The sequence below is a fragment of the Erythrolamprus reginae genome, chromosome 8 (genome assembly GCF_031021105.1).
Source record: "Erythrolamprus reginae isolate rEryReg1 chromosome 8, rEryReg1.hap1, whole genome shotgun sequence".
In the NCBI taxonomy this organism is placed as follows: domain Eukaryota; kingdom Metazoa; phylum Chordata; class Lepidosauria; order Squamata; family Dipsadidae; genus Erythrolamprus; species Erythrolamprus reginae.
The window spans coordinates 5,713,591-5,736,335 of NC_091957.1; the positions used below are offsets into that span (position 1 = coordinate 5,713,591).

Here is a 22,745-nt window from a genome sequence, read left to right on the forward strand (position 1 = left end):
CACTTGGATTTGAATGCCGTAATTGATATAAAATATATAAAGAAGTGTTGTGGTTAGCTCTGGCCCAGCTCCTGCCCCAAGGACTGTGGATGTGGGGGAGACATCCACATGCTGCAGGCCTGTTTTGCCCCGGGGGAATCTTCTGATGAAGGCTCCTCTGACCAAGAAGACATGAGTGACAGGGAGGAGGAGAGTGGGGCAGACAGCTCAGAAGGAGATGAATTATCTAGCTCCTCCTTGGATTCAGAACAAGAGTTAATGATACAGCCACGCATGCGGAGAGCCATGCATAGGCAACAACAACTGAGAGATTATTATCAAAGAAAATGAGGCCACCTGTGGTTGGGTGGGGCTGGGGTCATTAGTGAGGCTGCTATAAAGAGCAGCCTGTGGGTTTGGCCATTGAGGAGGATTATCTGATCGTTGTGTTTCGTGACTGCTTTACTGACTTTGACTTTTTGTGTGCTGATTTTTCCCCGCTTTGAAACTAAACCAGAGCAAAGTGTGTTTCACTTTGTGAAAGAAGAAGGACTGTGAATTGCCTCACAGCTGCAAGCTAAGTATCTCAGAACTGATAAGGGACTTGCACAAATTACCAGTTTGTTTGGAGACGAGTGCTCTTTGCTATACCAAAAGAGGGCTTGGTTTAAGTGAATTTTCATTATAAAGAACATTGTTTTGAATTTTCAAATGTGTTTGTGTGTCTGAAATTTGTACCTGTGAATTTTTGGGAGGAGTCTACCAGAGAGCCCGACAGAACAAAGAAGAATGGTAAATTGCCGAAATGTAAGCCTAAAAACCTCAACTGATGTTAAACAGGTTGATTAACTATTTTAATTGTTTAATAAAGCTTATCTTTTAAAAAAAATGTTTTTTTTTAATTTCTAAAAAAGGGGAAGAGCCAAGGGAGAAATCTCCGTCCACTCAAGATAATAAGGAACAAGTTATGGAGAAAAAGGCTCAGAAGGGGTTCACGATCAGTAAAGACCTGGATCATCTCATCGCGTTCAGCTCCATCGTCCTCGACGAAGACTCTGGCTCGCCCGCTTCGTTCGTTGTCCCGGATGCCCTTGGCGACTTGGGTGGCCTTCAGTCTCTCAAACCGGTTGGCATCGGAGCCACACCACTGGTGAATGTTCTACAGGAGATGAAGCAACCAAAGGGGGGGTCAATGGTGGAAAAAAAGAGACAAGGCCGGGGCTAAAGGTATTATTGGGGTTGTGTACACGTGTGTGTGTACACACAAATGTTGCAAATTGGATTTCACATGAAAAATAAACTGGCTCAGATTCTTTGAGGTTGAGGTCCGCTCGTTAGAGGTCAAAGACCAGAATAATGGTTTACCTAACAAGATAAAGTTGCCTGCTACTCGATGTGGTAATATTTCAAACTCTTTTTGAAAAAAACAGATAGCAATCCTCCCCCCCCCCATTTATTAATGAAAGTGTTGTATATTCACCATGCTCTTAATAAAAGATAGGATAGGATGGGATGGGATGGAACAGATTATAGTAAAGGAATAGAATGGAATGGAATAGAATAGAATTCCATCTGTCCGTCCATTACCCTGGGAGGGGAACTACTGACCCCCTCAGAGAGCGTTCGCAACTTGGGCGTCCTCGATCCACAGTTGACATTGGAACATCATCTTTCGGCTGTGGCGAGGAGGGTGTTTGCCCAGGTTCACCTGGTGCACCAGTTGCGGCCCTATTTTAACACATGCTGGCTTTCATTTCCGGATGTACCTTTCCAGACAGAAATTTTGCCATCTGTGCCATGGTCCAGAATGAAACAATCGTCAGAAATCAGGGCTCCTTGGGAGAAGGGGTTTTCATCAGGGAGTCACTGCTCACAGTCACAGTCACTCATGCCCTCATCACCTCGAGGTTCGATTACTGCAACGCTCTCTACATGGGGCTACCTTTGAAAAGTGTTCGGAAACTTCAGATCGTGCAGAATGCAGCCGCGAGAGTACTTACACTGCCCAGATCCAGGATAAAGCAGTCACCCCTGTTGAAGCTATCCCAGCTGACGGGCACCTCCGTCGCCCGCGCGGTTCTCCTGCCTTTGACTTGAAAGAGTCTCTGGACTGTGACTTCATTGGGTACCACATGTCGGAAACCGGAGGCCACACCACCGGCCTAGAACAGAAGAGAAACCAATGGACCTTCCACCAAAGATGGCCATCAACACATCTTAAGTCAGATCTACAAGGAAGGATTTCGCTTATCGGAAACGTCTGGATGAGTTGAGATGTCCATCTAAGACCAAAGAGAACTGCGCTACTGGTTCCCCTTGGATCAAGGCTCTTTGTTAATAGGATTCTTTTTCTTTCCAAATAGAAAGTTTATTTTTCTCCAACATAGAATAAAAGACAATACATAAGTACAAACACGTCATGCTTAAAGTAAAACATATATAAAAATGTTCTTTTTCTTTTTCTATTAATCATTCAGTGGAGGCTTATTGTCTTCCGTTATAAAAAACATTCTTTAGAACTTAGGTAATATTATCAAAATAAAGAAAACCTCAAAAACAACAACAATCTTTTTCCCATTTTACATTTAAAAAATTACATCACATCACTATAAACAATATCAAACTCTATATTATGCCTCTCTTAATTCAAACTTTCATTTCTACATTAAATTAATTAATTCAGTATCAACTTATCCAGTAATTACCAGAGGTTCTATATATATCAAAAATAGAACAAAAGTACTTGTTAGCATATATCACATAAACTATATTAGAAAATGTTAAATTCTTATTAATAAATGAATTTGTGTCGTATCATTATATAGTGCTACCACCAATTCATATCTTACCATCTGGCTAACAACATCTCTGTGGCAGCCCCGGCCCTCTGGGAACGATCTCCCCCAGATATCAGAGTTGCCCCCACCCTCCTTGCCTTTCATAAGCTCCTTAAAACCCACCTCTGTCATCAGGCATTGGGGAATTGAGATATTCCCTTCCCCTAGGCTTATAAAATTTATGCATGGTAGGTCTGTATGTATGATTGATTTCTTAAACGGGGGTTTTTTACATTACTTTTAATATTAGATTTGTTCATATTGTCTTTTTACTGTTGTTAGCCACCCCGAGTCTATGGAGAGGGGCGGCATACAAATCAATCAATCAATCAATCAATCAATCAATCAAACAAACAAACAAACAAACAAACAAAACAATCAATCAATCAATCAATCAATCAATACTTTGATTCAATTTTCATATCTCATCTTCCCCCAAAATAACTAAGTATTACATTCATTTAGCTTTTAATTTTCCATCCAGTCATAACATTTTCTGAGCAACGCGGAACAAGATCTCCAGTGGGCACCTACTTTGTACTTCAGTCCCGATTTGAAGTATCCTAAGAAAGTGGACGACTCGTGTCCTTGCACTTCTCGGTGTTGGATCGCTCTTCCCCCAAGGTAGTCATCCAGTTGTACCGTGAAAATGGCGGCAGATCCGCTTTCATCTTGGCTGCACTCGTTGCCTGGAAAACGGAGAAGGAAAAGAAGCCAAAGAATGGGAAAAATGCAGGAGGCATTTGCCCAGGTTCGCCTGGTGCACCAGTTGCGGCCCTATTTGGACCGAGAGTCACTGCTCACAGTCACTCATGCCCTCATCACCTCGAGGTTCAACTACTGTAACGCTTTCTACATGGGGCTACCTTTGAAAAGTGTTCGGAAACTTCAGATCGTGCAGAATGCAGCTGCGAGAGCAATCATGGGCTTCCCTAAATAAGCCCGTGTTACACCAACACTCCGCAGTCTGCATTGGTTGCCGATCAGTTTCCAGTCACAATTCAAAGTGTTGGTTATGACCTATAAAGCCCTTCATGGCAGCGGACCAGAATACCTCTGGGACCGCCTTCTGCCGCACAAATCCCAGCGGCCGGTTAGGTCCCACAGAGTTGGCCTTCTCCGGGTCCCGTCGACTAAACAATGTCGGCTGGTGGGACCCAGGGGAAGAGCCTTCTCTGTGGCGGCCCCGGCCCTCTGGAACCAGCTCCCCCCAGAGATTAGGATTGCCCCCACCCTCCTTGCCTTTCATAAACTCCTTAAAACCCACCTCTGCCGTCAGGCATGGGGGAACTGAGATATCTCCCCTTGCCTATGTAGTTTTATGTATGGTATGTTTGTGTGTATGCTTTTTAAATAATGGGGTTTTTAGACTTTTAATATTAGATTTGTTATTTTAGACTTTTAATATTAAATTTGTTACTGTATATTGTTTTATTACTGCTGTGAGCCGCCCCGAGTCTGCGGAGAGGAGCGGCATACAAATATTATTATTATTATTATTATTATTATTATTATTATTATTATTAAATAATAATAATAAATAATGATAATAATAATAAATAATGATAATAATAATAATAAATAGTGATAATGATAATGATAATGATGATAATGATAATAATAATAATAATAATAATAATAATAATAGGCCCCAAAGCAAGAAAAATAGCCAATGATTCTTCTGAGTTATTTATTGTTTCATACCTATAGACAGAATCTTGCCAGAGTCAACTATCTGCACCTCTAATACACTCTGGGAAGTAATAGGGAAGGGAGGTTCTCACACTCTTTCTTGCCACACATATCTGAGCTGAACTGCACTCTCTCTCTCTCCTGGAGATCTTATTAAACTCCATCACATCGTTACCTCTCCTTACCTAGCCAAAAGTGGAGATCGTACTGCAGATTCCCGTTGCGTTGTCGGATTGTGTTGAGGATCACGTAAGCATCCCCCACGAAAAAATCGCCATATAGGTTCCTCGGCACTGGGACCAAGTCGAACTTCTCAATCCTCCAGATCTGAAGGCCTGGTTGCTTGCCAGCGGTCAGGAACTCGGCGTGTTCCACCATGCTCACCGGCTGAGAGGAAAGACGAAAGGGATAGCATGTTTTTTTAAAAAAATGTATTGACACATTTAACTCCATTGCTTTCTTCCGCTGCTTCCAAAGCAAAAGGCAATCTCTTGTTTCCAGAGAGCCTGTCCTAAAAATATAAAATATCTATCTATCTATCTATCTATCTATCTATCTATCTATCTATCTATCTATCTATCTATCTATCTATCTATCTATCTATCTATCTACCTACCTACCTACCTTCCTTCCTTCCTATCTATCTATCTATCTATCTATCTATCTATCTATCTATCTATCTATCTATCTATCTATCATTCTATCTATCTATCGTTCTATCATTCTATTTTCTATCTATCTTACAATACCTATCAATCTATCCAATCATCTCTCTCTCTCTCATCTATCTATCTATCTATCTATCTATCTATCTATCTATCTATCTATCTATCTATCTATCCATATCTATCATCCGTCCAAAATCAAATTCAGCGAGTGCCATCCGCTTCAGTGCTTCCGGTTCAAATCCTCAAATGGCCTCTCTTTTTTTGTGTGTTATCCGTTGAGAAAATCAGACTTCAGGCTGGCTTTTAGCCAATCCTGCCTCGAGATTCCAGGCATGAAGAACACAGGACTTTGTGCAAGCTAAAGATAAGCCCCCTCTCTGCCCCCCCTGACTTTTAGACTCTGCCCTGTTAGAATTAAGAAACAAGCTGGTTCTGCGGCAGGAAACCTAGAGTTGAGCAGCCACTTCCTGCTAAAACTCAATTCCCCATGACCAAAACTTACTTTATTAAAGGAAGGTGACCCAAGAGGTCTTGTTTTCTTTGGGTTGCTGCGATGACTCAAGAAAAACAAGGCCTCAGTGCAATTCTGTCCCTGTCCTAGAATGAATGGAGAGGTTTCTGCTCATAATGGAAAGGCTGCAGACTAACCAAACCCGTTTGCTTGTGATATGAATAATAGACACTTTTTTAAAAAAAGTGTTGGTTTCAATACAAACATTCCTTCCAAGTCTTGTTCTTCAACAGTTTGTTTTGCATCAACCAAAGGTGTAGAAAACAACAGGTAAATTTCTCACTTGGAATTAAAATTAGAATGAATGAGCTGGGAGACTATTTAGGTCTTATAGTCCAGCACCCTACTCAAACAGAAGAATCTATAGAAAAGGACCAGGGGAGACATGATAGTAGTATTTCCATTTTTCAGGGGCTGCAACAAAGAAGAGGGAGTCAAGCTATTCTCTAAAGCACCTGAGGGCACAACAAGAAGCAATGGATGGAAACTAAACAAGGAGGGAAGCAACTTAGAACTAAGGAGAAATTTTCTGACAGTCAGAAGGGTTGATAAGTGGAACAGCCTGCCTCCAGAAGTTGTGAATGCTTCAACACTGGAATTTTTAAAGAAGATGTTGGATAACCATCTGTCTGAAATAGTGTAGGGTTTCCTGCCTAAGCAGGAGGTTAGACTAGAAGACCTCCAAGGCCCCTTTCAACTGTTGTTGTTGTTGTTATTTTTATTTTTATTATTATGTCAATACAACTCAGCAAACGAGATCACTATGCTGGATTTTGTATTTAATCCCCAGTCGGGCGCTTCCCAAGCACCTAGGACTGCGTGATGGAGCAGCGAATTATATGTGCGGATCCCAGTAAAGCAGCCTTTTGCAATTGACAGATGGAGATTTTGTCAATTCCAATGGTTTTCAAATGTCCACTGAGATCCTTTTGCACTGCGTCCAGCGTGCCAAGTACCACTGGGACCACTTTCACTGGCTTATGCCAGAGTCGTTGCAGCTCGATTTTTAGATCTTCGTATTTCACTAATTTCTCTAGCTGCTTCTCCTCAATTCTGCTGTCCCCGGAGATTGCGATGTCGATGATCCATGCTTAAGACCTTTCACCATTCTTGTAGCCCGTCTTTGGACCTGTTCAATTTTATCAATATCTTTTTGTAGGTGAACTGAACACAGTATTCCAAATGTGGTCTCACCAGCGCTCTATATAAGAGGATCACAATCTCCCTCTTCCTGCTTGTTACACCTTAAGTTTGATGCTTAAGATCTTCCACCATTTTTGTAGCCCGTCTTTGGACCCATTCGATTTTATCCATATCTTTTTGTAGGTGAGGTCTCCAGAACTGGACACAGTACAGTGATCCCCCGTTTATTGCGTCCCCAACCATTGCGAACAGGGTACTTTGCTATTTTTCAACCCGGAAGTCAAAATACCATCTACGCATGCGTGTATGGGCACGCATGCGTAGATGGCAACCGGGAGATCAGCTGCTGGGCGGCTTCCCTGAGTCTTCCCCCTCTTGCTGGCGTCAGCGAGGAGTTTCCCCACCGCCCACGCAAACTCCTCGCTGCCGCCCGCCCTTCGCCCGCCCACGCCGTTCATTCTCGCCGCTTTTGAGCTGAGTCCGGGAGCGAATTCGCTCCCGGACTCAGCTCAAAAGCGCCGATAGCAAGCGGCAAGGAACGGCTTGTCTCGGCGCTTTCGAGCTGAGTCCGGGAGCGAATTCGCTCCCGGACTCAGCTCGAAAGCGCCGAGAGCCAGCGCCCCCCGGACCCCCAACCCGGGTTTGGGGGGCTGCTAGGAAGCCCTCCATGCCGGCGGCAAACAGCCGCCCCGCCCCCAATCTTCGGCTCCTCGCTAGCGCTGTGGGAGTAAAAACACCATCTGCACATGCGCAGATGGTGTTTTTACTTCCGCAGCGCTACTTCGCGAAAACCCGCTCGTTGCGGGGGGTCCTGGAACGGAACCCTCGCAACGAGCGGGGGATCACTGTATTCCAAATGTGGTCTCTATACAGCGGGATCACAATCTCCCTCTTCAAGCTTGTTATACCTCTAGCTATGCAGCCAAGAATTCTACTCCCTTTCCCTACCGCCTGACTACACTGCTCACCCATTTTGAGACTGTCAGAAATCACTACCCCTAAATTCTTCTCTCCTGAAGTTTTTGCTAACACAGAACTGCCAATACAATACTCAGATTGAGGATTCCTTTTCCCCAAGTGCATTATTTTACCTTTGGAAACATTAAACTGCAGTTTTCATTGCTTTGGCCATTTATCTAGTAAAGCTAAATCATTTACCATATTACAGACCCCTCCAGGAATATCAACCCTATTGCACACTTTAGAGTCATCGGCAAATAGGCAAACCTTCCCTACCAAACCTTCCCCTATGTCACTCACAAACATATTAAAAAGAATAGGACCCAGAACAGACCCTTGTGGCACACCGCTTGTAACCTGTCTCTGCTCAGAATACTCGCCATTAACAATAACTCTCTGATGTCTACGCTTCAGCCAGCTTGAAATCCACTAAACTATCCAGGGATTCAGTCCAATCTTCACTAATTTATCTATCAGCTCTTTATGTGGAACCGTATCAAAGGCTTTGCTAAAATCCAGATAGGCAATATCCACGGCACCACCTTCATCCAACACCTTTGTGACATAGTCAAAGAAATCAATGAGATTAGTCTGACTATGTCACAAAGGTGTTGGATGAAGGTGGTGCCGTGGATATTGCCTATCTGTAAGTAAGATTGATTTATATGATTTGTCAATAACAATATGCTATGTAATAGTTTGCAAGCACAAGAAAGGCAAAACAGATCTGCTACTCAAATGTCCAATGTTTTATAAATGTCTTTTGTGTTATGTATATATGTGTATAAATAAAATTTTCTAATTAAAAAAGAAAGAAATGTCAGCATTGTTAAGAGCACTTTGACAGTATACAACTGACCAACGAACATGTAAACAGCGATTAAACATTGCCATTCCTCCAGTTGCATTCCTTACTAGAGGGTTGGACTCAAGGATCATAGTTCTCCCCCATTCTACAATCTAACTCCAAAGACGGAACAGCAAGTGGTACCCAAATCTTTTAAGTACACAAAGCACGTCGTGAATTATCAACCCGGTCTTGTTTAGTCCTCTGATCAGGCTAGCTAATGCTACGACCTACATGTTGCATAGATAGATATCCTTGGATGCGAATCGGTTTTCTTAGGGGGCTTCCCTCACCTTTCTTTTTAAAAAATCCCAGTTTAGGTTATGAGGAAATAATCACCGGAGGAAACGCACCGCCTGAGTGAAATCTGAACTCTAGGGTGCTGAGCCAGCCACACATGTTGCAATACACTTTACCAGATGACCAAAACAAAGAAATAAATTTACTCTGACAGTCCCATATTTTTTTTCTCTCTCTCTTTCTTTCTTTCTTTCCTTCTCTCCTTCCTTCTTTCTTTCCTTTCTTTCTCTTTCTCTCCCCTCCCTTCTCTCTTACACAAAAACACATTCATTTATTAAATTTATGTACCACCCATTTCACTGACAAGTGACTCTGGGCATCTCTCTCTCTCTCTGTGTCTCTCCCTCCCTCCCTCTCTCCCTCTTCCTCTGAATGTCTGCCTGCCTGTCATCTATCGGTCCGTCTGTCTATCCATCTCTCTGTCTCTCTATCTGTCTACCTACCTACCTATGTATCTATCATCTATTATCTCTCTCTCAACTATCATCTATTATCTCTCTCCCTATCATCTGTCTGTCTGTCTGTCTATCTATCATCTATCAATCTAACTAATTTATCATCCATCTCTTTCTCTCTCTCCCTCCCTCCCTCTTCCTCTGTATATCTGCCTGCCTGTCATCTATCGTTCCGTCCGTCTATCCATCTCTCTGTCTCTCTACCTACCTACCTACCTACCTACCTACCTACCTACCTATGTATCTATCATCTATTATCTCTCTCTCAACTATCATCTATTATCTCTCTCCCTATCTCTGTCTGTCTGTCTGTCTGTCTGTCTGTCTGTCTATCTATCATCTATCAATCTAACTAATTTATCATCCATCTCTTTCTCTCCCTCCCTCCCTCTCTCCCTCTTCCTCTGTATGTCTGCCTGCCTGTCATCTATCGGTCCGTCCGTCTATCCATCTCTCTGTCTACCTACCTACCTACCTACCTACCCACCTACCTACCTACCTACCTACCTACGTATCATCTATTATCTCTCTCTCAACTATCATCCATTATCTCTCTCCCTATCATCTGTCTGTCTGTCTGTCTGTCTATCTATCTATCATCTATCAATCTAACTAATTTATCACCCATCTCTCTCTCTCTCTCTCTCCCTCCCTCCCTCTTTCTCCCCGCTCTCTCTTCCATCTATCCATCCTACACACCCACCCACCTACTACTTTTCTTAAAAAAATTAGAGCATATTACTGATTCACCAACCAACTTGGGAAAACATTAAAATGTAGAGTACAGAGCTGGTTCCCCTGCCTTTAATCTGCTAATCCCAAAATTCTGCAGTTGCTTTTGTCGCAAGCTAATGAGCCAGTCCTGAGCATTGAAGCATCGAAAGCCCTTGTCACTCACCCCAGCCAAGAGCACGACCATCAGCGAGACGAGAGGCAAGGCTCTTCCCAAAGGCATCATCTTTACTCTCTCGTAGGTCTCAGCTGAATGAAACTTTTGATGGTGTGGATTTTCCTCCCAACCAAACCCCTGCACCGAAGCCTTGAACCAGCCTGGTCTTCTTCTTCTCAGCCTGCCTTAGGACCGAGAGACGGAGGGAAGCTGGGACTTTGCCTTTTATCTGCTATCGGTGTGCAAATTCTTGGCGGGGATTCCACCCCCGGGCACACCCAACTCCAGCTGAAAAGCACAGCTGGGCCCGCCTCTGTGTACTGGACAAGGAATCAAGGTGCAGTAAAGGCCAACTCCCTGCAGGCTATCCAGGCAGAAGGCCAACCGGTACTTATTTACTCACAGGCTGAAAATCCCTGAGAAGAGATGGGAATTGCCAACAAGTTATGTAAGGCCAAAAAGAGGCCTTGGTTCGCTGATTGGTTATTATTGTGCAGCAAAATGCAGGAATTCCTCATCCAGGGGCTGTTCAGAGTTACAATAGCCATGGCACTTAGACTTGTATACTGCTTCAAAGTGCTTTACAGCCCTCTCAAAGTGGTTTACATTTTATCCAACTCGGAAGGAGGGAAGGCTGAGTTAACCTTGAAGATCAAACTCCGCACAGTGGGCCGAGACAGCCTGCGGTACTGCATTCTAAAGCATACACCTGGATAAATAATACCCCTCTCTCTTCCTTCCCGTGTTAACAACAGGGAGAAATGCCAACTCTGAAGAAAGAAAAGCCGCTCTTAAAACTGCTTCTGAGTTCATCAGCAAGATGAGTTATCCAAGACATACCCAGGTAAGCGGTGGAAGGGAAGTTCTCTCTAGCCCACCTGCCATTAGAAAAGGAAATTTAAGATATGTGGGGAAATGGATCCTCCTCAACCATGGATGCTCCCTGGGAGCCCTTGGCCAGTTGTTGCATCTCAACAATCGGGGTCCTCATTTTACCGACTTTGGAAGGATGGATGGCTGAGTCAATCTTGAGCTGATCAGGATCGAACTGCTGGCAGTGGGCAGAGTAAGTCTGCAATGCTGCATTCTCACCACTCTGCCACTATGGGTGGGTGGAAGGAAGGAAGGAAGGAAGGAAGGAAGGAAACCTTGAGCAGTTGGGATCAAACTCGTGGTTGTGGAGAGGATTAGCGTGCAATACTGCATACTAACCACTGCACCACCACAGATGGAAGAAAGGAAGGAAGGAAGAAAAGAAAGACAGAAAGAAAGGCAGAAAGAAAGAAAAGCAGAAAGAAAAAAAGAAAGAAGGAAAGAAAGAAAGAAAGAAAGAAAGAAAGAAAGAAAGAAAGAAAGAAAACCTTGAGCCAGCCAGGATCAAACTCCTGGCTGTGGGCAGAATTAGCCTGCAATACTGCCTTCTAACCATTGTGTCACCACAGCTCAGAAATACAGAAATAATAGATGGATGGATGGATGGACGGACGGACGGACAGACAGACAGACAGACAGACAGACAGATAGATAGCACTTGGACTTATACATTGTTTTGCAGTGCTTTTACAGCCCCCTCTAAGCGGTTTACAGCCTAATGCCCTCACCAATAATCAATCTATCTATCATCCAAATACAGCAAAAGGTTAGATGTTGAGTTTAGGCAACGCAAATAATTTCTCTCCCTGGATCAGATCCAGAATCCAAATTTGTCCCTCCTTTCTTCCCCTCTTCTAGGGGATATGAGTAGAACACTGTGTCTTTTGCTCCATCTCAAACGAAGGAAAGTACTACATGTTTTTTTCAGAAAGCAGCTACTCCATCGGTTCTCTCGGGACTCATTTCCCAAACTGAAGCAAAACAATTTTGCTTGTGTGTCCTCAGAACTTTTTTTTCGGGTCGTGCCCTGATCTGGATGGAGAGTCTTCTCCAGTCCTTTCCCACAGAAGGGCCAGAGATGAGACCAGGAGGGCTATGCTCTCAAGGTACAATCCCTGGGAGAAAATAATATTAGGTACCAGCAGCCATAATGCCAGAGAAACCAACAAAACCAAAGAGCCGGGGTGGCGCAGCAGGTAGAGTGCTGTACTGCAGGCCACTGAAGCTGATTGCAGATCTGAAAGTCAGCGGTTCAAATCTCATCACCGGCTCAAGGTTGACTCAGCCTTCCATCCTTCCCAGGTGGGTAAAATGAGGACCTGGATTGTGGGGGCAATAGCCTAGCTCTGTTAAAAAGTGCTATTGCTAACATGTTGTAAGCCGCCCTGAGTCTAAGGAGAAGGGCGACATTAAAAATCGAATGAATGAATCAATGAATCAATGAATCAATCAATCAATCAATCAATCAATCAATCACCCTCATGCACAAAGGGAAGTTAGCCCTAACCCTAAATGTCCTGCTGGAAGTTCAAAAATGAACTTCATCCACTCAGAAGGCTTTCATACTATGGTGGAACTAAAACTCACTGTCTCCTGGTCATTGGCCCAAGCCACCCAGAAGACTTCCATGCCTATGGTGGAACTAAAACTCACTGTCTCCTGGTCACTGGCCCAAGCCACCCAGAAGACTTCCATGCCTATGGTGGAACTAGAATTCACTGTCTCAAAATCATTGGCTTAAGTCACCCAAAAGGCTTTCATGCCTCCGATGGAACTAGAATTCACTGTCTCCTGGTCATTGGCCCAAGCCACCCAGAAGACTTCCATGCCTATGGTGGAACTAGAATTCACTGTCTCCAAATCATTGGCTTAAGTCACCCAGAAGGCTTTCATGTCTACGGTGGAACTAGAGCTCACTGTCTCCTGGTCATTGGCCCAAATCTCCCAGAAGACTTTTATGCGTAAGGTGGAACTAGAACCGACTGTCTCCAAATCTTTGGCTTAAGTCACCCAGAAGGCTTTCATGTCTACGGTGGAACTAGAACTCACCGTCGCCTGGTGATTGGCCCAGAGTCATCCAGTTGGATTTCATGCCTAAGGCAAACTAGAACTCCTGCCTTCTGTTTTCTATCTTGATACTTAACCACTACACAAAATTGTCTTTCTGGCTCAAATTCATGTAAATAAAGCATCTATTTTTAAAAGCCGACTCATGCCTGTGGCACTAACTCATTAATTGTTCCATGGTTTGGCTAAGGGCTGTGGAATGTTTTCAAATATTCCAATAGTTCAGTTAGAAGAAGAGAAACGGTGGGGGAAACACGGATCTTGAAAAGAACATTGGTTGTGATCTAACCTGTTGGGTCCTTTCCAGGTACACTCTATTCTTGACTGGTAACGTGATCAAGCAAAGTACTGAAGCTACACGGTCCTACAACCCCAAAATTTAGCCACAACACACAGAAGAATCAAAACTCTCCAAACATATGAGCCGGCAATGACCCGAGGTGGCGCAGTGGGTAGAGTGCAGTACTGCAGGCCGCTAAACCTGACTGCTAGACCGGCAGCGGTTCAAATCTCACTACTGGCTCAAGGTTGACTCAGCCTTCCATCCTTCTCAGGTGGGTAAAATGAGGACCCAGATTGTGGGGGCAATATGCTGGCTCTGTTGAAAGAAAGTGCTATTGCTAACATGTTGTAAGCTGCCCTGAGTCTAAGGAGAAGGGCGGCATTAAAAAAAATCAAATAAATAATAAATAAATAAATAAATATGAAGAACAGTTGTGGGGATTGAGGAGGGTCTAGAGCAGTGTTTCCCAACCTTGGCAACTTGAAGATATTTGGACTTCAACTCCCAGAATTCCCCAGCCAGCGAATGCTGGCTGGGGAATTCTGGGAGTTGAAGTCCAGATATCTTCAAGATGCCAAGGTTGGGAAACACTGGTCTAGAGAATAGAAGGATTCGGGGCACTTGATTGCAGTATTCCAGTATTTGAGGAGCTGCCCCAAAGAAGAGGGAGTCAACCTATTCTGCAAAGCACCAGAAGGCAGGACCAGAAGCAACGGATGGATACAGAGAATCAATCTGGAATCAAGAACAAACTTTGTAAAAGTGAGGACAATCAGTTAGTGGAACAGCTGGCCACTAGAAGTTGTGGATGTTCCATCACTGGAGGTCTTTAAGAAGAGGCTGGGCAGCCACTTGTCTGGGATGGTTTAGGGCAGTGATGGCAAACCTTTTTTTCCTCGGGTGCCAAAAGAGCGTGGGTGCGCACTATCGCACATGTGTGAGTACCCACACCCATAATTCAATGCCTGGGGAGGGCGGAAACAGCTTCCCCCGCCTCATGGAGACCCTCTGGAGGCCAAAAACGGCCTGATTCCCAACTTCTGGTGGATACAGTAGGTCCTTTGCAACTCTGTTATTCTGTCAAATATAAGCATGGAATGTTGAATTCCATTTGACATTTAGCAGAAGAGACCAACACTTTGGAAGACCAGATTGTCTTCTTTGATGGTTTGGGATCGAATTCTTGACCACCAATGGCTGGGGAATTCCGAAAATTGCATCTCAACCCATCTGGCTGGGGGGGGGAAATTGCTATTCCAATACTAAAAAAAGATATATATATATTGCAATTTCAATGCTAAAAGTTGTTTGAAACAAGTTTAAAGGCTTCCAGAGACCAAAATTGCTACCTAGAATAACCGTCGCAGGGCTGTTACAATCAGATGCCCTGCTAAGTTCTAGGAGATGTTTGAACTCTACGGGAACTTAAAAAAATAAACATTAAAATTAACCGGTGGATCTATCCAGGACTTCAAAAGAAGCAAGCCAAATAAAAAGCTGCAGGCATAAAGTCACATAAATGTCCAAAAACAGAGGAAACTAAATTCCAGCAATTGAGCTCCAAGCATTTCCCCTCTTCTCAAACTTTCTGAAGCTGACGGCCAAAAATGGAAAACCTCACATTGTTTGGAATAGTTAAAAGTTAGTTACTGGAGCCAGTGGGTTCATTTTGGTGTTGAATCAGCAGGGGGCACACGAACATCATTTTTGTTTTTTAAATGAAAGTAGAATTGACAGACACCAGGAAATAAAATCCAAAGTAAGTAGGAAGGCAATGCTTTACCTTAAAAAAATATAATATAATGTATTTTGTTTCTTGCATTCTCTAATAAGTAGAGTAGAGTAGGTTTGTGTAAAGTAGAGAGAGGAGAGGAGAATTTTATGTAGAGTAGAGTAGAGTGTAGTGTAGTAGAATAGAATAAAATAGAATAGAATAGACAATGGAATAGACAATTGAATAGAATAGAATTTTATTGGCCAAGTGTGATTGGACACTCAAGGAAGGAGTCTACGGAGAGGGGCGACATACAAATCTAATAAATAAATAAAATAAATAAATAAATTCGTTTTAGTGCACATGCTCTCAGTGTATGGGGCAAATTTCATTTAAAAACTGTCTCACATGCCAATAAAAATTTTGTGGGTTGTAAATCGAGAGCTACCTGTGAAAAAAATATTATCTTAAGATCCAGTTTGAAGATTAAGAGCAGTAGCCTCATAGAGTATAAACCAGGATCAGCATTAGGTCTGGGTTGGGGGGAAAAACATAGCTTTTTTCTTTCTCAATATTGTCCATGCTACAAGTTTGCTCATCAACCCATGCTCTTATTGCTTCTATTCAATAGACGAATAGAATGGCAGTGTTTGAAGGGACCTTAGAGGTCTTCTAGTCTAACCCCCTGCTTAGGCAGGTGAACCTACACTATTTACAACAAATGGTTATCCAATCTGTTCTTAAAAACTGCCAGTGTTGGAGCATTCACAACTTCTGGAGGCAAGCTGTTCCACAGATTAATTGTTCTATCAGGAAATTTCTCCTTAGTTCTAAGTTGCTTCTCTCCTTGTTTAGTTTCTACCCATTGCTTCTTGTTCTACCGTCAGGTGCTTTGGAGAATAGCTCGACTCCTTCTTCTTTATGGCAACCTCTAAGATATTGGAAGACTGCTGTCATGTCTCCCCTGGTCCTTCTTTTTATTAAACTGGACATACCTAGTTCCTGCAAACGTTCTTTATGTTTTAGCCTCCAGTCACCTAATATAGTGTTTCCCAACCTTGGCAACTTGAAGATATTTGAACTTCAACTGGCTGGGGAATTCTGGGAGTTGAAGTCCAAATATCTTCAAGTTGCCAAGGTTGGGAAACACTGACCTAATATATTAGAATATATTATATGGGGCACCGAGAAAGGGTAAATCTCCCTTTTGCTTGATATCTGGATAATAATAATAATAATAATAATAATAATAATAATAATAATAATAATAATAATAATATAACAACAACAGAGTTGGAAGGGACCTTGGAGGTCTTCTAGTCCAACCCCCTGCTTAGGCAGGAAACCTTACACTACTTCAGACAGATGACAAATCCAACATCTTCTTAAAAACTTTCACAACTTCTGGAGGCAAGCTGTTCCACTGATTAACTGTTCTGACTGTCAGGAAATTTCTCCTTAGTTCTGATGTACAACTGACATATATAAAGCACAAATGCTTTGATGATGACCTGTTGATTTCCAAAGCGTTCTACGTTCAATGCAGCACCTTCCCTGATGTGTTCTAGATCAGGGGGTCTCCAACCTTGGCAACGTGTGGACTTCCAACTTCCAGAAGCTGGCTGAGGAATTCTGGGATTTGAAGTCCAAAAAAAAGTTGCCAAGGTTGGAGACTCCCTATTCTAGACCAAACTTTCTGTTCCTCCCCTACTAGAAAGGTCCAGGGAATGTCATTAAATCAGCTAAAATTGTGGGCCTCCCAATGTGGTTTGTGATCTGTATGCGGATCACAGCCTAAACAAATATTCTACACAACCGCAAAAAGAGTGATTTGTCCGGGCACACCCACTCCCAGTCCGGGTCTGCTGACTCAGCCAGCCGTGGAGCTGAGCCCACCCTCTTAATAAACCATCGCCCTCTTCAATGAAACACAACGCGCCTAACCGACGGCGGGAGGTAGGGATTGCATTTCTTCCCCTTCGTAGGATTTCAAAAACCATCTGGGGGAAATTCCAACAAGGTTTGGGGGTCAAATTCAGTAGCATCTCTGCAGCAGAGGAAAAATAAATACACCCGAGAGGCAAGAATAAGAGAGTTGGAAAGGACCTTAAAAGTCTTCTAGTCCAACTCCCGGCTCAAGCTTTGCCATCTGACTTGCAAAGCTTGAATCAAATTCACTTGTTTCTATTTTTCCAAAATTAACCAATTACTAATACATACCTAATGTACCTCTTAATTTTCTTCAGCTTCAACCGCAACAACACAAGAGCACACAACAGATTCAAACTTAATATTCACCGCTCCAAACTTGACTGTAAAAAATATGACTTTAACAATCGAGTTGTTGAAGCGTGGAACTCATTACCGGACTCAATAGTGTCAACTCCCAACCCCCAACACTTCTCCCTTAGACTCTCCACGATGGACCTCTCCAGGTTCCTAAGTTGTCGGCTATGAATAAATTAAGTGCCTTGAAATGGTCCTGGGTTGGGCCTAGAGGCAAAAAGGAGCTGTGACGTTCCTTCAATATACCAGGGTGATCCGACATTAAATATATATATTTAATGTCTACAAAATATATATATTTAATGTCTACAAAAACAAATATATATATACCAAGACCGTCATATATATATATTATATATATATCATATATATTCTCTCCCTATCTCTTATATCATATATATTCTCTCCCTCCCATCTACTCTTCTTTTTTTACTCTCTATCTTTATATATATTACTTGATGTCTATTCTCTTCCATATGTATTGTATATTGGACAAAGAATAAATAAAATAAATAAATAAATAAACTTCTTGTGGGCCCAGTAGGCTCATGTTTCGCCCTCCCCGGGCTCCAAAGGCTTCCCTGGAGCCAGGGGAGGGTAAAAACGCCCTCCCTTTTCCCCCTGGAGCCAAAAAACACCCTCCAAAAACACCCTCCCGGAGCCTTTGTGCAAGCTAAAAATGAGCTAGCCAGCACACACATGCACATTGGACCTGAGCTAGGGTAACGGCTCGTATGCCAGCAGATAGGGCTCCATGTGCTTCCTGTGGTACCCATGCCATAGGTTCACCATCACAGAATTAGATCCTTTTTTCAGTTCCTCCTTGGAAAGCTTGCGTTTGGCAGACTGGGTAGAATTAAGATTCTCAGATTAGAGTCCATTTAAGCTAAAACTGTCTGAAGGAGGAAGCATAGTTAGTACTCATAAGATCCTCCAGAATTCTTCTTGAAGTTCTCCAGAAAGATCCATCGAGGATGAGAAGCTTCCACGGTGAACCTTCTAAAATTCAACGCACATCTACCCTCCCGTAACTTAAATCCTACTTAATTGCTCCCCTTTTTCAGAAGTCCAAGGTCCCTTCCGAAGCTACTATTCTGTTATTCTAGATTCACGTAAGAACCGTGTGACTACAATTTGACAAGGGCAGTGAATCGCTTAACAAGAAAGGGTCGTAGAAGGGAGCGGAACGAACAAGTATCTCACTTAGCCACAAAAATTCAGGGCTCAGTCGTGGTCGTTAAGTTGAGAATTGCTGTATTTTGAAACAGGAGAAGGGCAACCTTTTTAACAGGGAACATCAGGGCCTGTTCTCCATTCCATCCCCGCAGACTTTGGAGCTAGAATTACAGCTGGAATAGATATTTCCTCTCTTGGAAAAAAAAAATCCACAAAAGTAGTTTGTTGAAACGATGCCTCTCGGGCTTTGCTGACAAACTTCCTAATATGGGCAAGACACAAAGGCCTTCTGCTCCTCTGGTCCGAAAGGCTGGAGAAATCTCGTGGAAGAGGCTGACGCTGTTTGCGGTTAGAGCCCAAGAATTGTGCCTGGTTTTTTTTGTGAAGACGTTTGGGAAAGAGACTTCTCGGCCAATTGGGCAGTTGGATGGGGAGCAAGAGAGAGACCTTTCTGTAACTTGTTGCTTGTATCCTTAAGATTTTTATTAATATTGATTGTTTCTTCATTGCTTATTTCACCCCTATGACAATCATTAAGTGTTGTACCTCATTATTCTTGACAAATGTATCTTTTCTTTTATGTACACTGAGAGCATTTGCACCAAGACAAATTCCTTGTGTATCCAATCACGCTTCGCCAATAAATATTCTATTCTATTCTATTCTATTCTATTCTATTTCGTTGCCACAATGGATGAATTGTGGATGGGGCTGTGAGGAAATAGTCTGTAGCCTGTATCACCTTCCCCTTCGCCCTCTTCCTTTTCTTAACCATCTGACATTGTGGTTATGTTTAGGTAACAATGAATGAAGAAAGCTACGTAGATAGATGGATGTCTTTTCTTGACTTCCAGATCAAGAAGAAGAAGCTGCTTCTTTCTTCTTTCCTCCTCCTCCTCTCTTCTTCTTCTTCTTCTTCTTCGTCTTCTTCTTCTTCTTCCTTCTCCCCCTCCTCTTTCTCCCTCTTCCTTCTTCTAATTCTTCTTTTCCCTCCTCTTCTTCCTCCTTCTTCCTCCTTTTCTTCTTTTTCTTCTTCTTTCTTCTCCTCCTTTTTCTCCCTCTTCTAATCCTTCTCTTTTTCCTCCTCTTCTTCCTCCTTCTTCCGCTTCCTCCTCTTTTTTCTCCTTTCTTTTCCTCCTTTTCCTCCCTCTTCTAATTCTTCTTTTTCCTCTTTTTTCCTCTTTTTCTCCTCCTCCTCCCCTTTTCTCCTTCCCTCTTCTAATTCTTCTCCTTTTTCTCCTCTTCTTTCTCCCACTTTCTCCTCCTCCCCCCTCTTCTCCTCCTCCTCCTCCCATCTCTTAGCTTTTGCTATCAAGAAACTCCCCTATATAATGACTAATCTGAGCACCAAGCCTTGTGCAGCTGTCTGTATACAATCATCAATACCCCTAGTTCATAATAGCTGTTTATATTGTCTTGGTTGTTTTGCAAATTCACAGAATGCTTCTGTCCCAGAGACAAACTCCTTGTGTGTGAAACTACATACTTGGTCAAAATAAAGCATTCTGTTCTTCTAAGTCTCTTCTATTTTTCTCTCTATATATATAATTTTCCCTTTCTTTCTCTCTGCCTCCTTCTCCAACCTACCTTCCTTCTCACAGTGCATTCGTGGGCATAAGAGCCAGGCTGTTCCTCCCCAATCACTTTGGCTTGTCTGCAACTCCTGATGACCTTGGTGCAAGCTAGGAGACCAACTCTTAACTCTGCACCCGGCCAACATAGGGGAAAACTATCAGCCCTCAAGATTTAGTTGGCACAACGGGAAAGGAGTAAATATTTTATGAAGGCAAAAGTTCGCTGCACATTGTAGTGACTGTTTTCACTGGGGGAGGGCAATGCTGGAAGAATACAACTGGAAGAACCACATTTTTTATCTAATTCTTCCTGTTTGGTGATGGTTTCCTTAACTAGATTATGGGATTAATCAGTCGATTTTTTTTTCTGAATTTGCACAACGCCCTTAGATTATAAAATACTCCTGAGGTCTAAATTCACAGTGGTGAAATGCAATTTTTTTTACTACCGGCTTGTTTGTTTGTTTACTTACTTATTTACTTACTTACTCATTCATTCATTCATTCATTCATTCATTCATTCATTCATTCATTCATTCATTCATTCATTTGACTTCTATGCCACCCAATCCTGAAGGACTCAGGGTGGCTTACAACAATATAAAAATACAAATACAGTGGTACCTCTACCTAAGAATGCTTCTACTTATGAACTTTTCTAGACAACAACCAGGTGTTCGAGATTTTTTTGCCTCTTCTCAAGAACCATTTTCCACTTACAAAGCCGACCATCTGAAACTGTAACCGGAAAAGGTGGGGAGAAACCTCAGTGGGGCCTCTCTAGGAATCTCCTGGGAGGAAACAGGGCCGGTAAAGGCAGGGAGAAGCCTCCGTGGGGCCTCTCTAAGAATCTCCTGGGAGGAAACAGGGCTGGTAAAGGCAGGGAGAAGCCTCCGTGGGGCCTCTCTAGGAATCTCCTGGGAGGAAACAGGGCTGGTAAAGGCAGGGAGAAGCCTCCGTGGGGCCTCTCTAGGAATCTCCTGGGAGGAAACAGGGCTGGTAAAGGCAGGGAGAAGCCTCCGTGGGGCCTCTCTAGGAATCTCCTGGGAGGAAACATGGTCAGAAAAAGTGCGGAGAAGCCTCTGTGGTGCCTCTCTAGGACGAATCCCAGAGAACGGTTAAGTCCCATAGAGTTGGCCTTCTCCGGGTCCTGTCGACTAAGCAATGTCGTTTGGCGGGACCCAGGAGAAGAGCCTTCTCTGTGGCGGCCCCAACTCTCTGGAACCAGCTCCCCTCAGATATCAGAGATGCCCCCACCCTCCTTGCCTTTTGCAAGCTCCTTAAAACCCACCTCTGTCGTCAGGCATGGGGGAATTGAAATTTCCCTTTCCCCTAGGCTTATAGAATGTATACATGGTATGCTTGTATGTATGAGTGGTTCTTTAAATTGGGGTTTTTAAGATTATTTTTAATATTAGATTTGTTTACATTGTCTTTTTATATTGTTGTTAGTCGCCCCGAGTCTTCGGAGAGGGGCAGCATACAAATCTAATAAATAAATAAATAGATCGATCGATCGATCGATCGATCGATCAATCAATCAATCAATCTCCCGGGAGGAAACAGGGCCAGAAAAGGTGGCGTGACGCCTCTGTGGGGCCTCGCTAGGCCAATGAATGCCGGTTCTGTGGGCGTAGCTTGGTGGGCGTGGCAGGGGATGGATACTGCAAAATCCCCATTCACTTCAAATTTCCACTACAGGTCCTCTAGAACCTGTAAGAACCTGCTGGATTTCACACCTGCATCAGAGCCAATGCTAACTTCAATCTAGCATGCCGTGTGAATGCATCTGCTAGGTAACCTTTCGTCCAGCTGATCGGTTTTTGCAACCGCACCCACAAGTTTACTAGTCCACAGTGTTTATTCTATCCTGCTTGTGGGATAGATTCCTGCTTTCTGCTACCCTGCTTGAACTCGACTTTTGCGTCTGTGTGGACGTGACCTGAAGAATCTTTGATGCTCGCTGAACTTGGTTGAATAAGACTTTTCCAGACAAGAAATGGCGAAATCTAAACTTGCAGGGTCCGTCAGGCCAAATAAAGCGATTTTGGACGCTACAGCTCAAAAATTGACATAAATTGTTAAGGTATTATGTGTGTTTGACCAAGCAGGATAGAAGAAACACTGTGGACTCAAAACCTGTGGGTGCATTTGCAAAATGAATTACTAGACCAATTAAATTTAAGTTGATTACCTTTGGATATATTTAATCATGTACTGTATTTTTTGGAATACAAGATGCATCAGTTTCCCCTCTAAAAGATGCTGAAAATATGGGTGGTCTTATATTCCAAATGTAGCTTTTTCAAAGAAGAACGTACTGGTCCACAGCGATAGGAACCCACCTTTGGTTCTCTTGGTGGAAGGACCGGATGGCACAAAAGGGCAAGAGGTTTTTTAAAAAAAAAAATAGAGAAAGAAAATAAACCAGGAAGTGTGTAGATGTTCTACAAGGGTTGACAGTAGAATTTTCGGCCTCGTATGCTGCTGG

The 22,745-nt window shown here is 43.1% G+C and overlaps 1 protein-coding gene across 4 annotated transcripts in view; it reads right to left on the reverse strand.

Annotated features, from left to right (window-relative positions):
- Positions 1 to 22,745, reverse strand: part of GSN (gelsolin) — a 48,588-nt gene that overhangs the window by 14,039 nt on the left and 11,804 nt on the right. For 2 of the 4 annotated variants that reach the window (XM_070758563.1, XM_070758562.1), the window contains 4 exons: positions 4,694 to 4,895; positions 3,351 to 3,505; positions 1,980 to 2,141; positions 989 to 1,138 (listed from right to left, as the gene is read on the reverse strand). In XM_070758563.1, the coding sequence (XP_070614664.1) occupies positions 989 to 1,138; positions 1,980 to 2,141; positions 3,351 to 3,505; positions 4,694 to 4,886 (660 nt within the window). In that variant the 5' untranslated portion in view covers positions 4,887 to 4,895. Of the gene's footprint in view, positions 1 to 988; positions 1,139 to 1,979; positions 2,142 to 3,350; positions 3,506 to 4,693; positions 5,225 to 9,321; positions 9,532 to 10,290; positions 10,652 to 22,745 lie in introns of those variants that run through there. The other 2 variants (XM_070758561.1, XM_070758564.1) reach the window with 2 other exon arrangements.